Genomic DNA, 18,080 nt, shown 5'->3' with positions numbered 1-18,080 from the left:
GAAGAATCCCAAGCGTCATCTCTCTTGTCCTCCTCTCACCTTTTCAAGGGCCTTGGCACAGCTGACCATTTAGACACTGTGTTGTGTATACATACAATCTACAGGTCCTGCAAACACATAGTCCTCATGGCCAAGATCAAGGCAAGGCTTCTCTTTGCTTTAGCCAAAGAGAAAAAGGCAGAAAACAGCCTTAAAAATTAAGGTGAAAAAATATTAAGACAACTGAGGTACTTCAATATTCTGACATGCTGAAAATGTTTTCACTCCACTGCTTTGGGGGTCATTTAAGGAATTCTGGGGGTCAGGAGTGATTTGAACACCTGCTTGGCTGTCTAATGAATTACTGATCTAGTAACATCCAAAATGTGGAGAAATAGGACCTACAACTATAAAGAAAAATGCCAGAGCCCATTGATAATTTTAAAAGACACTATCATGTGTGTGATTCATATAATTTGCATTAGAAAAAACATCTTCAGCCTTTATACTAGAACCTCCTCCTTGCCTGCCCAGATCGCTGGGGCTGCATATTTTACAACCCGATGCACTGTTGCTGAATTCACATTCAGCCCCCAGGAGCACAGAACACAATTAGACTATTATGAAGAAGGTCCACAAGAAACAGAACGGAACAGATTATTTCACTTAAGTCATACAGAATTCAATTATTTTCTGTATTTACAACCCATGTACACTAGATTTTGGAATAATTTGGTGGGGAGCTTGAGTACTATAGCAGTGTTTTCATCTGAATTCTAGTCATCTGATATGCACTGTGGGATTACCCCAAAGCTAAAGGATTTAATGGCCCAGCAGGCAGTCTCTGTTTTGAAGATCCTTCTTCTAAGCTCCCCCAGCCATTTTGGCTGGGACCCTATCCCTTTATATCCATTTGCTGATGCTTTCTGCTTTTTAAAAGAACCTGGCATTACACATCTTAAAGGAATTGGTTTGGAATGCACTCCCTACCACCACCACCAAAAGAAGAAGAGGATGAGATGACAGAGGGTGAAACTAGTTTCCAAATTAGGGGTGTTCTGAAGAATAGGAACTAGGAGAGACTTTTTAAAATGGTGGGGAAATGAGGATATTTAAAATAAATCCACTGTTGTGACATTCAGCACATCAACACCAGGTTTCCTGGAGGTTGCATCATGAAAGGGGAGAGACCTGGGAAGCACCAGGTCTGAACTTCCTTTAGCACACTGAGATGGGACATCTGGAATGCAGGTTTTATCTTTTGACTCCCATCTCATTTTATTTTGTTGTGGCTGATGGAAGAAGTGCCTCCTCAAGGTTCTTTAAGACCCAAATGGAACAGAGCTCAACAGGCTTGAGGGTGCCCTGTTCACAGTGACAGGAATGCTCAAACACACCTCAAAAAAACTCTGAACCTAAACACAAGAAAAATCTTTTGGAGAATGGAGAACCAGGAAGTTTAATTCTGTTTAAATTGATAATTTTCTTAGTTATTTTTTTTTTAAACAATAGTTAGAAATCCAATGACTCAACCAATAAATTACTTATTAAGGCGCTATTAACAGTCTGAGCAATGTGACAGACTTCGTGGAGACAACAAAGTTAGGATTTGGTCCAGAATCAGGAAGGACAGGGTCGATAACTCACATCTGCTAAAGGCCTGGGTCTGCTATTAGCCAGACCACGGTTGGGGGCTTTATGCACATATAAATCTCATTTGATAATCACAGCCCAGCAAGACTAGCCTATTTCACAGATAAGGAAACAGGGACCCCAGAAAAATTCAGTAATGGACCAAGATGACATGCAGCTAAGAGGCAGAATACACATGCATGTGTGGTTCTACCAAGCTTCAAGACAAAGAGTTTATATCCTAACTAGCAAGAAACAAGACATGTGAAATTACTAACCAGCCCTGCCTCCAGGTTCAGGTTCAGCCTGACCTGCCAGACAACTCCAGGTACGGCCCAGTCTACCTCCCTGTCCACCAGACCCCTGCTGCTCTGCCAAGGGCAGGCCACTTCCAGTCCTGGAACGTCCTGCCTTTCTATTTTTCTGTGGCTTCTTTTGCCTCCTCTCCCACTCTCTTCGAAATCTCCACCCATGAAAGCCCTAGGTATTTTCAAGGGCCTGATGTTCACAAGCTCCCCTTCTCCAGGGTGCCTTCAGCATGGCTGCAGGAGACCTCCCGACTCACTCACTCCTTTCTCTCCACATTTCCATCCCTGTTCCCTTCCTGACTGTGGGCCCCAGCTTGTGCATCCATCCATTCCTTCCATCTCTCCAGACTCTCTGGCTGGAGAGAATGGTGAGGGTTCTGTCCACCAGGCTGCTTGAACTTCTTCCTTTGCTGCCCCTTTAAGACCAAAAGATTCCTTCTGCTTCACTACACAAAATGGGCCAAATATGAGAAAGTTTTAAAAACTGTAATACTCCAAACCTTTGCTCTGTAGAATGCAAGGTGGCAGTCCACGGGCCACATCTAGATGGAAGACACATTTTGTTTGGCCCACAGAGTTTTTTAAAAATTGGACAGAATTGCCAACTATGACTACACAAAAATATGGCTTTTGGGCACTTCTCTTGAAAAATGGAAAAATCTGGCAACATCAAATGACACTGCTGCCCCGCAATGATGGGCAGGACCTGAGGAGCAACGTACAAACAAGTCACTGCTCCCTGGTTCTTCCAAGCATCACATTGTCCCCCAGCCTTGACTCCATCACGGCTTCCTGACCGGGCCCACACCTGTGCCTCTGCTCTGGGTCCCCCTCTCCCCTCATCAGGTAAGGTGGGTTTTGAACAAGACCTTGAAAGATGGATACAGAGGTTGTGCTATGTTATTACTTCACAGGGAAAAACCTCAGCAGATTTTATACCCCCTTTCTGGTACGGCCCCGTTTCTTCGGCTTGTTAGCAGGGCAGCATGAGGGTTTTGCCTTCTGTGTTCTGGAATCAAGACAGCTCAAGCTCCCATTTAGTCTATATCGTTTACCTGATGAATGAATTTAGAAATCTGGATGGCCGAGCCTCTTGGCTTGCCCTCTTGCAAAATGAAATGACTACCTCATAGTATTATGGTTACATGAAAGGTCCAAGTGAAGTTGTCAGCACTAGTTTCACTACTACCTTTATTAAGACCATTTTAGTACAGATACCTAGAGTCTGTCGTAAAGAGTGAAGAAACAGAAAAATAAATACCATACATTAACTCATACAAATGGAATCTAGAAAAATGTTATACATGTACTTATTTGCAGGGCAGGAATAGAGACGCAAACAGAGTGGACATGCGACACGGGAGGAGGAGGGAAAGGTGAGACAGACAGACTAGTGTTGACATATATAACGACCACGTGTAAAGGAGACAGCTGGTCGGAACCTGTGGTATAGCACGGGGAGCTCAGCTCGGTGCTCTGGGATGACCTAGGGGGGTGGCATGGGGTGGTGTGGGATGGAGGTTCAAGAGGGAGGGGATACATACATACATACACACACATACACATATAGCTGATCCACTCTGTTGTACAGCAGAAACCAACAGCATTGTAAAGCAATTATATTTCCATAAAAAAAAAGAAGCCACTTAACACTTGAAACTAACACAACACTGTAAATAAACCATACTCCCAATAAAATTAAAAAAAAAAAAAAAAGAAGCCAATAAAATCATTTTAGACCAGAGGTCAGGCAAATGTTTTCTGTAAAGGGCCAGACAGTAAATATGTTAGGCTCTGTGCATATGTTCCAACTACTCAGCTCCTCCAGGATAGTGTGAAAGCTGCCAGAGATAATTTGTAAACAAGTGGCTGTGGCTGTGTGCCAATAAAACTTTATTGACAAAACAGGCAGCAGGTCAGATTTGGCCCATAAGCCTTAGTAGGCCTGTAAGCCCCATTTTCTACTTGTCCACAGTCATTCTGATGACGTAAATCAGCTCTGAAGATGCTATGAGGGGTTTAATGGGATCTAGACTAGTAGCCCTCTTCAATGGGTGTCAGTGGACAACGTCTAACCTGTTGACTAGATTCACCAAGATTAGGTTCAGCTCAGAAATCATGCCAAAAGGAGAATGCTTCCACCTCTACATCCTACCAAGAAACCTCATACCAATCTTCACCAGAATCTCTCTAGCCCTGAGTTCAAAAATGCCTCCACAGATCTTCCAAGTAAGAGCAGGCACCCATCATAGGTCCCTGTATTTTGCCTTCACCAGGCTAACCGGGCCACAAAATCACCTGTTTATTTAGGATTGTTTGATTAGCTGTGCCTTTACTCTCCACCCAACAAGAAACCCCAGGACGGCAGGAGCTATCTGGCTTCCTACCAGTCTCTCCAGGAACCAGCACGACCTGCACACAGATGCCAGTCTGGAGGGAGAGGCTGGGCCTCCTTGCCTGTGAAACTGCAGAGGTGCCTGGCGCCTCGAGTGGGCTTGTGGGAGCTGGTGAAATGCCTTAGTGCATAGGTGTGTGGTAATACCATCAATTTAACGCGTGTATCAGTCAATAGCCAATCTGATCGCTTAGCACTGAGACAGCAGGATAGAAGCTTTTAAGAACCATATGCTGAATAAATTAATAAAAGACCAAAAGAAACCCTTCATAAAGGCTCAGACAAAGTATAAGTCAATATATAATGAAAATCCTGATTTTAATTCTCAATCTATTCTAAATAGGGGGACACAAAAATCCCCCGGTGGAATTCAGAACCAGGTATTTTCAATTCTGCATGAGTCTTACCTATATGTGACTTTGGGTAGGTTACTCAAGACCTCTTTCGGACCCAGCTGCCTCATCCATAAAGTATGGAAATATCACAATACTATCAACCTTGGAGAATTTCTTTGATAATTAAATGAGTATTTGATTTATATGTTAATATATGTGTAATGCCTGACACGTTATAGATACCCAATAGTCAAAAACATCGTAACTTCACTGAAAACACTGTGGGTGAAATTTTGCAAATGGTTTTGGAAAAGAGCAAGTTAGGACACTTTCTTTGGGTTGTGCATCTGAAAGGAGGAGGTGTGAATGTGGTTCCAAGATGACAATGTATGGAGATGGGGCTTCTCTGTTCTGGATAAATCAATCAGGCTGCCTTTTCCTTCTTCCTATGGGACAGTGAGTAACATGAAAACATAAATCTTTATCTGGGCATCAGTCACTGTGTTCACTGTTATATCCCAGTGCAGGGAACCTGCACATAGTAGGCTTGCAATAATCACTTCTGAATTAAAGAAATCATCCATGAATATCAGATAGTGGCAGAAATGCCAATTCCGTTTATCACCAAGAGTGCCATCTTAGCAAAGCTTTCCTTGAGACAATATAAATACCCCTATCAGAGGGCCCACCTGGCTCCAGGAAAAAAATTGGAAATGAGGGTAGGTAATAAAGGTAAGGTCCAGAGGGGACCCTGAATATCAAGCCTGGTTTCCATGTAATCACTCACACTTTGGTAAGTATCTCATCATTAGAATAAACGCCACACCCTTCATCACTGATTTCATAAAAGTGATGTCCCACAGAGCCATCGCTAAGGCCTACTGGTGTTAGCCTGCTGGTGCAGGACAGGGCACTGGGATGGCCCACCTGAGCACACCCATGGGAAGCACTTGCCTGCTTTCCTCAGACTGTCGCCTCAAGAGAGCAGTCCTTTTCCGAAGCAGCAGGCCTCTGTACCTGAGGGACTTGGTTCTGGTTCTACCCGTCACTCACTGGCTCTGAGCACATCCCCAGGACTGTTCTGAGCCTCAGTCTCTTCGTCTATTACATAAGGGGGCTTGACTTGAATAGCCTGTGAGTCTATTAAAACATCCAAGGCTCATTAGACAGGAGCCTTTTCCTTATACAGCCATGGCAAGTCTTCGTGGTCATCTTAATAACAATGCCAAGAGCTGTCTGGCCAGTCCTGCCTACCACCACACACCTCTGGACAGACGGCAGAGGCAGAGGGACCAGCTGCACCCATGGACAGGCCAACGTTCCAGCCAGGAAAAGATCGCAGGACACTCTCACAACCAACTCTGCGTCAGACTCCTTCACCACAGGTCAATGGCCCTCATTCCAGAGGACGTTTCCAATCAGAATGCTGCCAAAGTTGGGTTGTCACAGAAGAAAAACAACTAAACCTGGGCCTTCATTAAGGAAAGTCTGCCACGCTGTGCTCAGTCGCTTCAGTCATGCCTGACTCTTTGCGACCCTACAGACTGTAGCCCACCAGCCTACAGGCTCCTACAGGTGACCATGCCCTCCTCCAGAATCTTCCTGACAAAGGGATCAAACCCACATCTCTTAAGTCTCCTGTGTTGGCGGTGGGTTCATTACCACTAGCGCCATCTGGTAAGCCCCAAGGAAAGTCTGAAGACAAGGTAATAAGTGAGAACGTTTTTATTCTTTGGTACAGGATCTTGCTACTTTGCCTTTTTTCCCCAATGGTACTCAGAGCTGAGCTCAAATTAGGTGATGGCAAGCAAAGCTTGGACTAAAGGGAAAACCAAAATGATTTCCATTTCTGATGTTCCACGAGGAATGTGGAGCAGCCTAGCAACAAGTAACTTGGTCTGTTATCTCTGTAGTGTTCATAGCTTCCCTTGTGGGAATAAAACACACACACACAACACCATATATACATATCTGTATATATACACACACACACTTTATTATGCACACACATTTTTGAGCTTCCCACATGGCTCACTGGTGAAGAATCTGCCTGCCAAACAGGAGACGCAGGTTCAATCCCTAAGTGGAGAAGATCCCCCAGAGAAGGAAATGGGAACCCACTCCAGGATTCTTGCCTGGAAAGTTCTAAGGACAGATGAGCCTGATGGGCTACAGTCCATGGGGTCACAAAAGATTTGGACAGGACTTAGCAACTAAACAACAACAAATACATATTTTTAAACATATTCCTTAAGAAGAACACAAAAAAAATAGCAAGATTAAATTATTTGCACTTAGTTCTTTGTCTCTAGTTATACTGTGTTCTTTTGTGCTGGTAAAACAACATGTGCTTTAATTAGCAAATATCTGTAAATAATTTACTTGCTTTTCAAATCCAACAGAACAATGGGGTCGATTTTCACATACATTTACCCAGCACGCATGCTGGGTCTTAAGCCAGACTCTCCCATTGTTCGATAACTACATCAAGCTGTCCAACTCTTGCTGCCCTCCGTGGTGCAGGGGTTGGGGGGTGCAGGGGGCTAGAAGCCCAAGTCTCAGAAGCCACTTGCCATTTTGCAAGACCTCAGAAGGCAAGCACATAGTGCTGTCCAGCCCAAGCTATAACAAACTCCTACGATCTCCAACCCTGGAGCCTTCTGCAAGGGAAGTGAAAGTGTGCCAGGGCTAAGGGCATTGGAGTAATGGCTGCTAGATGCAGGCGTTCTGCTGCCCTCTGCCCCCAGACAGCGTGAGCCCCAAAACGTGAGACACGACGTATGAGGTCCATGAATCACAAACCTCATCTAGGCTCTTCAGGGTTAAAGCTGGGCGCTGTGTGTGCAGTGCAAAGAAAGATGTTAAATCAAATGAGAATGACTGCTCTAGGACTGGAGGCACTATTATTTTGAATAAGATTGAAAAGGCCAGAAAAAGCAATTCAAAAACATTTCAATTATGTATTTCCCAGAACTACATCTTTGAGCAACTAATGCAAATGTTACCACCACAATAAAACTTCTTCCCACATAAAAGCATATAAAACAGGTTGAACAGCATATACTTTATATATCATATGCATATTTTTGACTATTAATAAAAAATTCAAAATCTATGTATGCTTTACTCTCCTAAGCAATACAGTAATTATGATTAAGGGACAGGCAGCACAAAAAGAGCCAATTTATCTTACTCGTGCTCAGGAATACTATTGTGTAACTAAGCAACTAAAGACAAAATATGGTCTAATTAATTCACTCCTATGCTTATTTAAAAGACACAATTAGAACATTTTTATTTTCCAGCCTGCACAGTAGCTCAACATGCTTGAGGGTGTAGAAAGCAAAGCCTATTATTCTCAAAGACAAGAGTTTAATGTTTAGTGCCACTGATCAGGCTTGGAACTCAACTCTGGGGAGGAGGGGTGTACATCATAGTCAGGGTGTGCTCGAGTCATGAGAAAGGAAAGGCAGTGGGGGTGGGGGTGGGGGGACATTTATGGGGCCACTAAATTGACCAGTGGTTTCTACCCCCACTTTTTGTCTCTGCACACGGATGGAGATGGGACCCTGAACGTGATGGGCATGTGCGCAAGGACACTCACCACTGTGAGTCAATTTTATACAGTCACCAAGATTCTACAGGAAATTCATGCAATTAAAACACACATCCTGGTCTGTGTGATAAATGTCAAATATCCATCTCTAATGCAGCTAACAGTGCATCTGATTTTAAAAGCAGAATTAATTTACACAAGTATATACTAGAGACTGATGCCATTAGCATGTTCTAAAGCACCCTTTCAATAATCACATGTTTGAAATGTGTCATCCAAATGGACACTCACAGTCCAGGACATTAACCACACTCTTTGAAGGCCCAAGCCTGGCCCAAGTTCTAACCTCCAGGAAGCCAGCAAAGATCATGGTAACACTAAAAAAAGCCAAGCCATCCTCACGCAAGGGCACGGGAGAAGATTTTTCAAGAAATGCAGGAATCCATGACCACATTTCTGAGAGGCCAATGAATCCTTAAGCCAACAATCAATAAATTTATTTTAAATTTATTTAAAAGCCAAGCCAACGGGTAATCACTAGCTACAATATTATTCTGAGTGGAAGATGGCAAATATCCAACCACCCTGGCTATAAAAAAATGACAAGCAAATGCATTTGATTCCAGTGATTATATCCTGGATATTGGTTAAAACTAGACTTTGATAAATGAGCCTGAGTCCTGTAAAACTAGATGCCACTATGAACATTATGCCTTATTAATAATTAATAACAAAGTATTTACATGTATGGACTCATGTACTTCATAAAAATAGCATTTCCTTAGTATGTGCCTGATACTCCATGTCAAGAGAGGTTTTAATTGTTTACAATTTTGATTTGTCATTGGACATATGGCCTCATCAAGACCATCAGTCTGAGAAACATGCTAGTTTGCAGGAACTGCCAGCTAACACTCAGGTAAGAAGTGACTTCTCTTCCCTCAAGTTTTATCTTTTCACAGTTTGCCATCCAAAGCCTGACTTAAAAAAAAAATCTTTACTTATCTTTTAATAAAATTGCTTTTGGCCACCCCACATGGCTTTTAGGATCCTAGTTCCCTAACCATGGATTGAACCAGGCCCTTGGCAGTGAAAACAAGGAATCCAAACCAATGAACCACCAGGGAACTTCCCCAAAGTCCTGACTTTTTATGGACTGATAGCTGAAGACTGAAAAAGTGCTCAAAGAGGTGGGAGATGCTGGCTCTCGCCTGATCATTCAGTCCCATATAGTCACTAATTTCTTTGGTGAGTTCTCCTAAAATGAAACTTTTTGCACTTCTTCACACCTTATGGTGCAAAATGACAATAGATTTTAGAAGAGAAAGAAGTGTGAGGTGGGCTGCTGGAGCTGGGCCACAGGTGAATGACCTTCTGTAAGAAAGAAAGAAATTGGGCCAAGCTTAAAGAGAGCAAGTTGTGGGGAAGACGGCATTTTAATTATGTCATTCAGTCCTTCAATAGATACTTGACAAATGCACTGAATACTGTGCAGAGACCCAGAGATGAGTAAGACACAACCTTCCACTCCTAATAACAGCACTGCGGCGGGAGCAGGGATGATGGGGTGATGAGCACAGAAGAAGAATACAGATACCACAGATGGCACGTGAAGCACGATGTGCAAACTACATGGGCGGTTAAAACTAACCACTGGACTCTAAGGCCCCTGACGGCAGAGGTGCTCGTCTGTCTTGTTCTCTGCTGTATCCAGGGGCCTAGAACAGGCTCTGCTCTATAAGTATGCATGAATTGAATGATCCTCAAAGGTGAAGGCAGTACTTCCTAATTTCTAGAAAGATAATGAAAGACTACAAATAGTGACTTCAGTTCATCTCCACTTAACTAAGGGGCACAGAATCCGACAGCTTTTCTGTGACCAGTATCTGTCTATGGGAGCAGACTAAGAGATTTTTGAGGGTTGGGCTATTCTCCATTAGCTCTCTACCTGGTTGTCGAGCACCTAGTAGGTCTTCAGTCAATGTTTGAGAAGATTAATACATTCGTTTTCCAAAAACATGTAGACAGTGAGCTTTCTTTTCAAAATATATTGCATTTATTGTCAGCACAATTCACTAGTGTGTTATATAACATATTGCTTTAACATTTTTTAAAAACGTGTTGATCTCACCTCTCTATCAAGATTGATAAGCTTCTTAAGAAAAAGAGCTACATCATGAATTGTTTCACATCCATCTCTATACCTAGCAAAGCACTGAGCACATGGTTAGCACTCAACAAGTAGCCTTTATTAACTCAGGATAGATGAATCCAACATTGGCTGGAATTAGGATCTTAACCACACAAAATAAAACTTAGTGTACATTTTACTGATTCTCAAATTTTAACATCCGAGGCTCAAAGCTGAAACAGATTTTTGTATATATGAATGTTTTTGACATGTTAAAGTATTCCTTCTATTACTGGATCTTGCTCCAAAGTCAAGTAAGAAAGACAAAAAGGTACACAGTCACATTCCTTATTTCAGATCAACTCTATAGGCCAGGGGTCAGCAAGCATTTTCTGTAAAGGGCCAAAGGGTAAATATTTTCCACTGTGTGGGCCATATGGTCACTGTCATAACTATTCAACTCTGACATTATAGCCTGAGAGCAGCTATAAACAATACATAAACAGTCTGACTATGTTCCAGTAAAACTTTATTTACAAAAGCAGACAGTGGGCCAGGTTTGGCCCTCAGGCCTTAGTTTGCTGATGCCTGTCACAGTCCAGTAAACTCTCTCCATATAATTCATTGGTTTTCACCCTGGTTCTAAAGAGCCTGCTACGCAAAGTATAAAGATATTCCTTCTCTTAGCTTAAGATCATTACTAACAATAAATATTAACAATTATAACAGCGTCCATCATTTGTTTCAGGACTTTTAGTATTACTAATTCTCCTGGCAAGGTAGAAACCTTTAAATCCATTTGACAGAAGAAGAAACTGAGGCTTAGAAAAAGTTAAAGAAATTGACCAAGGCTAGTGACGACACTGAGGTGATCTCAGAAACTTCTAAAAAATCAGCTCATGGAAACAAACCAGAGGCTGAGAGGCCACCCACGGGGGAAGCAAGGACAGTCCGGCACCTGAATTTCAGAATGTGTCTGTGATACGATCAGGCAATCTAAAAAATCCTGCTGATCCAGTTAACAGCATATTTCAATAATAAAATGTAAATCCTTAAGGAGCCTTTTATAATGGCAACACAACTAAATCCACCATATGGATGAAAGCCAGCCTGATCTGAGGTGACTTGAATCAGCTATATGTTCTAGTAAACTAACCTATACGTCACCCTCTCATAGAGAAAAGCTTTCTTTAGGAAGGTCCAAGGCAGTGGTCTCAAACTTTAATGAGAACAATAATACTAATATTAATGATAGTAATAATGAGCAAATTATTTTAGCAACTCTACTATTTCCCACCTTAGTTGTAAGCACTTTATATATATAGCTCATTTAATCCTTAAAATAATCCTAGGAAGTGGGCTCTCTATTCCCATTTTACAGATGAGAAAACTGAGGCACAGAGTTTAACTTGCCCAAGATCCACACAGAGAGAGCAAGACAATTTAAAATGCAGAATTCTGGATCCCAATTCCAGAGATTCTATATAAATTAATTTCAATAAGGGCTTGGGAATATGCATTAAAAATTTTTTTTAACTAGATAGTAAGGCTGGTGATAGTCAAACCACTGTTAGAAACCCTGGCTGCATGCTAGAATCTGTAATGACCAGATATGCTTGCTCCTGACTCTCTGACAACACTGGCTTACACATCCACACTCATGTTGCAGGGGACCAGCAAGCCTTGTAGAATCCACCCCATGAAATTCAAGCTCATACATCCACCTATTTTAAGAGGGTATAGTGCCAATAGATTAAGCACTTGGCAAATTGAAAAGGAATATAATCAGAAGTTACCCAGTAACAGAGCCAATTACCCGCCTACTTTGCCATTTTCCTCCCCTGAAGAGCTACTGGCTGAATATGGCAATTGTAGGTAATTACCAGACACTTAACTCCTTGCATATGGCCCTGCTCTTCACTTTCATAATTCAAAACAGTATCAATATGAGGCCCAGAAGACTCCACATAGACCTAAGTTATTATGTTTCTTATTTATAAATTAAGAATATCTAAAGACCCCAAAATCATAACTCTTTTCTATTCATTTAATTTATAGTGATAAAGTAATTTTGCCCATAATAATGGCTCAGTATATATAACAATCTCCAGTCAGCCTTACTATTGTTCCCTCCCATTTTACACCTGACTAAACTGAGACTCAGAGCATTTAGGACTGTTCAAGATCAAACAAATAGTAAACTGTAGAATCAACATGTGACTCTCTGGAATGCTTCTCCTTCACACCAGGTGCCAGTACCCTAAGTACATGCAGGAAGCAGGGATATAAGCAGTCCAGACATTAGAATAATTATCTAAACTAGTAAATTGTTAATGATTATTAATAATGGTATTAAATGTAACTGTTGTTGTTATATGCCACTGACTACAATTATCTGAACTTTATAGAATAAGAATGATTCTGCTACCTAAATATCTGGTGACCTTTAGCAAAGCTGACTAACTAGTCATAGTTCTAAAATGTACAAGGAACTGCCCACATGAGTATACACTTCTAGAATGTAACATGATGTATTCAAGCTCTAGTTTCAAGACTAGGTTTCAGTGGGAAAAATACACCAAACCTAAAATTTAAGAAGGTCTAGATTCTAGCAAGTGACCTCTGACAAACCACATAATGTCTGCAAGCCTCTCTCCAGCTGTAAAATGGACATACAAAGTCCTGCCTTATCTAGCCTCCTACAATTACTGCAAAGATCAATAAGAAAATTTCCCTCCCACGCCAAAAAAAAAAAAAAAAGTATTCTAAAGATCATAGCACACCACACAGGGACGCTATTTCTAACCTCACACAGTGATAATTTTCCTGTTTTTAGAACTGACGTCTTCATATTTCAAGAAATCATAAAAAGACAGAATGGTTCTCTTAAACCAAAAAACCATACTGAGTCCTGGCTGTCCTTTTGAAATGGATGCTGATGTCAGCTCAATCAAGAAATTATTAACCTCCATTTGGCTACTTTAAATAAACTGCCCTGGCTGATTAAATGTGCTAAACATATTCTCCAAGTAACAGTGCACATCACCATGAAACCCTCCTCTTCCAGTTATGCACTGCAAATGGCAAATGCATCATTCAAAACTATTTAAAATCAATAATAAAATCATTTCACTGTATATAAACAACTTAATAGAGTTAAGTGAAAACAAAGCAAGGGTCTTAATGAGAGGGCCCTGTTGCCCCCTCTAGGTGCCAGAGGTAAATGCTGGTTTCTGTAGGCTCTCCTCCAGAGAAGACTGCTGTTGCTATTCTGCTAATGAATGACTAACTTAGGCCAGGGGGGAAATGACATCACCAGGGTGGAAAACCGATCTGCATTGGGAAACTTTCTACCTGCTTTACATTTGTCATAATTATTTTGCACAATGTAGCCTGTATTTGCATAATTTTGAGGCGTGTCATTATCTCAATTGAAAATTGTTTTAATATGGCTGAATAATTCACAATGACATCAGCCAAAGTCCTAATGAAATATACAAGTATAATCATACAGCTAATTACCAGCCGTGTTAGCATTAAAAAACAAATCATGCATAATATTAGGCGATGTATACTGCAGCTGAGGATTATAAATAGAGCCATCTCCCTCCCCCAAACCCCTAGAGTTTACTTTTAAATAGCAAGATTAATTTTCTCAGGTATGGCTCATATAGCAATGACGAAATGCAAAGATCATTAAAATGGTTCGCTTACATTTCCCCATAAAGAATATTTTTGTAAAAAATCGTGTATTTAAAAATATATCTGTTCACTATCAGCAGTTCTACCAGATGCAATCTTTGCCTAATATTTCTTTCACTCTTAAGTCAGAATTCACTGTTTAATTACACAACAGAAATTAAAACTGAACCAAGTGGGGTCAATTCAGGGTCTTTAAAAAATATTCCACTTTCAATTAAAAAAAAAAGCGTGGCCACAAAATATCCCATAAAACACTGAATAATTTCCTTCTGGGTTTAGTCAGAAGTCTATTAGGCACCAGCTCTTTTCTGGATATTTAATCCTTCCCTTTTCCAGATCACAGGCCATGTTGAAGTAATAAATTTGAAAAGCAAATAATAAGAAATCAGGAGGGAGAGGAGGAGGAAGACAGCTGCGCAGGAAAGTTGGGTCGGGGGAGGGGGCCCGAGCTAGACCCTGGCAGGAGGAAAGAGCTCAACCTGTTGGGAGGTTGCAGGATTTTTCACAGTATTTCCAAACAACACCTTTGTAAAATTGCCGGCAGACGTCGGGAAATGTGAACGTTTAAAGCCCAGAGCGGGCGGGGAGGGGGGAGGAGGGGAGAGGGGAGGGGGGGAGAGGGGAGGGGGGGAGAGGGGAGGGCGGAGGGGGGGGTGTTCGGAGAGGAGGGAGGGGCTTATTTCCGAAGAGGCAGATCGGAGGGCGAACGTTTTGACGAACTCCAGTAATTAACCAGCAGAGACCACTGATGGGTAATTCGGTTCCCCGGAGAAGGAGTGAACTGGAGATGCCAAAAGTACAATCAACTCCATCAGACCAAGGAATTCTGGAAGGACTGGCAGGCAGCTAGCTTCGAGCTCCGCTCCGGGATGAGTTAAACGGAGAACCATTCATTTAACAAAAAGATCCTTACACCTACCTCGAAAGCTCGAGAGCCTGGCACAGACAGAGCTAGCTGCCCTCAAAAGTCTGAGTTTGATTACCGTGCTCTCGCTTGGACAACACAAAGCCTTGCCAGGCGGCCGCGCAGTGGGCACAGCCTCCCCAAAATAGTTCCCCCGGTAGGTACCACGGCGCTGAGGTCGGTCAGCTGACGAGGGGAGCCCGCAGAACTGCGGTCACACATGAAATGACAGAGCCGAAGAGAGGCGGCCGCCCCGGCGCCCGGTGACAGCGGGCTCACCTCGGGCGTCCTCCCAGGAACGCGACGAGCGCCCCCGCGGCCGCCCAGAAACGTGCCGGGGAGGCTCGGCTCCTCTCCACCCTCCCCGGGAGCGCCGTCTGGGCACGGAGGACGCCGGACCCGCAGGGCCAGTGGGCGAGCACACACCCCTCTGCATTTCCCTCCCCGGTCCGCGTCCCCCACGTCCCCAAAGATCGCGCTGGAAGACGTCCACTTTGCGTGGAATAATTGAAAAGTAAAACATCAAATGGTCTGTCCGGGGAGAGGGGGTGGGGACGAGAGATAGTTGTTAATGCTTAACGTGTTTGTGCCGGTTACACGACCGCTTTGAAATCCGCCCGGGCAGATCTGCAAGTTATTTGAATGTATTATTCCAGTACCTGTCATTTATCACTTTATTCAACACGTCTTTGCCAACTCAATAGCTTTTGATCTCACTCTGCCTCCATTTCGTAATTTCCGCCCTCTTAAACATATCAAATACTTACTTTAAAAAAAAAAAAAAAAAAAAACGTGAACAATATCGAAACCCACCGAAAGAAATCCACCCATCCCCGACCGAGCCAAACTCGAAGGTAAATTTTCAAAAAGCAAAAAATATAAAAAGCATGTGATATTCAAGCGGCAGCAGAAAGATCACACACACGCGCGCGCGCACGCACACACACACACACACACACACACACACACACACACATCCTTGAACAAAACCCTTCTCGAACAAGTTATTTGATCTTGACTAAAATCAGCAGTTGGATCCTCTTTGTAAAGCTGACAGCCAAACTCTGACAATGGCAAAATACTCGAGCCCCAGCTAGTGGCGCTACCCCTTTAAAAAAGAAGTCGATCTTGCTTGCCTGCAGAAGTGAATACAGTATTTTCAAGCTTGCCCTGTAATAAGCATTACTACGGGAAAAAATAATAAAGAAAGAAGAGAGGGAGATATAAGTTTACCACCTCGCCATGGTCGCTATTTCTGCCCTGGGGAGTGTCTTCTGGGAGGAAATAAAGTTTAGAGCTGGATAAAAGTTGCCGGCTGGTCCTCTCTTCCCACAACAGCTGGAGCTCCGCTATGCAAATCGGATCCTTTGGCGTACATCTTACAAAGAAAAAGTCGCCAAGGGACAAAATTCTTGGTTTGCCTTCAAGGTGGAATTGAAAAGCCTTGTAGAAAATGTAAGGTCCGTGCAAGCCACACGGTGAGCCGACCCACTGCAGGGGAAAAAAAAGCACCAAATAAATAATGTAGACATCAGAGCACAAACGTCTATTCCCAGACACATTCACACACAGACATCCACTCTTAATACAGAAGAGCCAACAGATATAAAGCTGGGTGGAAAAATAATAGAGCCCACAAATTTTCTGCCTCCCTTAAAAAAAAAAAAAAAATCCTCCGGCCCCCCCACCCCCACCCCCCGCCACCTCTCCCTACCTCTCCATCTGAGGCGGTAAAATTACATTATGTATGTATGATCAGGGATTTTTTAAAACAATAAAAATGATTTGGGGGATGTAGAGGGTAAAAGTTTGGTGAAAAGTTTGTGGGGGGCGTGGGTGGGTGCAGAGGTGTGGGTGAGCCGGGGGGCTGGGGGGTGCCGGGGGGTGCCGGGATCGGAAGAGCGGAGGAGAGCGAAATACCTGGAGTGAGTTGGGCTCCATCTCGACGTTCTGAATTGATTGAACTCAACATTCTCTCCAAACTTGTTGGCTTGAATGGATTGCATCAGGTCCTGGAAGGGAGACACATTCTCTGCCTTCAGCCGGCGTACTGTCTCAATATAAAACTAAGTTCTTGCGTCCCCTTCGCCACTAAAATGATTAAAATTATGTCCTAATATTTCTCTGACGTCTCAATTTTCAGCTCCTGTCAGAACTGTGTAGGTTTCCTTCTAAATGTGGGTTGATCAAATTCATAATCGACAGAAAGGCTCCGTCCGATCTCGGCGGGAAGCGGATGGATCAAGGCAAAAAATGGATAGGGAGGTTTGTAAAAATAAATTCTACCCTAAAATTGTGTGAAGATGCTATCTCCCTCTTCTCAATCTCCCTTGTCTAGCGATGTCGTTTGATGAAATTTTTGGAGGAGACGAGAGCTAGCGAGCTCCGCTGTGCATCTGACAGGACCTGCTTGTATATGTCTAATATAAAGAACATTTCCTGCAGAGATTCCGGGGCGCTGCTCCTCTTTCTAATGCTCCTTAGCAGATTTGCTGTTATTAGACATGTAGATTTGTTTGATAGTTAAATTACGCTTCCTCACTGCCATGTTTTCGAGAACTAATCTGTTAAATTATCTTTTGATGCCTATTTACGTGGAAGGGAAAAGTGGGTTATCGATTATATAAACATATAAATATTAATGCATTTGTTCGCTTCGCAAAAAAAAAAAAATACTCAGGAAAAAAAAACAGAACAGAAAGACAAGTGAGCAGCGCACACATCTCAGGATTTTGCAAACAATATTGAACGGACAGCGACTGCATTTAGGGACTGGAACAATAAACGATGCATGATAAATCAATAAATGCGAGCAGCGAGTCTGCTCGGAATATGAATTCAGGCTCCTGGTTCTGCGTGTGCATTCTTTAATTTTGAAGTATATACACTAGTACGTGTTTACAATGCTGATGGACGCCAAGGGCGCTCTCAAATGATAATGTGTTTATATAACCCAGCGCTACAGGAATAATATACTGACTCCTACCCCACCCCCAACCCCTCCCCCGCCAAAAAGGGAGGGGAGCTTCCTCAATAATAGTTTGAAACTGAAAAAATCCATTTGCAAACTAGTTAAATACAGCCAGAAATTAAGCTGTTGAAAACCGGGGGCATGAACCGTAAGACAATAAAGGCTTT

At 42.6% G+C, this 18,080-nt stretch overlaps 1 protein-coding gene across 1 annotated transcript in view; it reads right to left on the bottom strand.

Moving 5' to 3' along the window:
• Positions 1 to 16,999, bottom strand: part of ARID5B (AT-rich interaction domain 5B) — a 188,913-nt gene extending 171,914 nt beyond the window's left edge. Inside the window, exons 1-2 of the mRNA XM_065922406.1 lie at positions 16,863 to 16,999; positions 16,179 to 16,433 (exon numbers count right to left, since the gene is read on the bottom strand). Coding sequence (XP_065778478.1) covers positions 16,179 to 16,433; positions 16,863 to 16,883 — 276 coding nt within the window. The 5' untranslated portion in view covers positions 16,884 to 16,999. The remainder of the gene's footprint in view (positions 1 to 16,178; positions 16,434 to 16,862) is intronic.
• Between the last annotated feature and the right edge of the window lie 1,081 nt (positions 17,000 to 18,080).

Source organism: Muntiacus reevesi, chromosome 2 (assembly GCF_963930625.1).
Source record: "Muntiacus reevesi chromosome 2, mMunRee1.1, whole genome shotgun sequence".
NCBI lineage: Eukaryota > Metazoa > Chordata > Mammalia > Artiodactyla > Cervidae > Muntiacus > Muntiacus reevesi.
The sequence above is the reverse complement of the archived record's forward strand: the minus strand, read 5'-3'. Positions and strand labels throughout refer to the sequence as shown.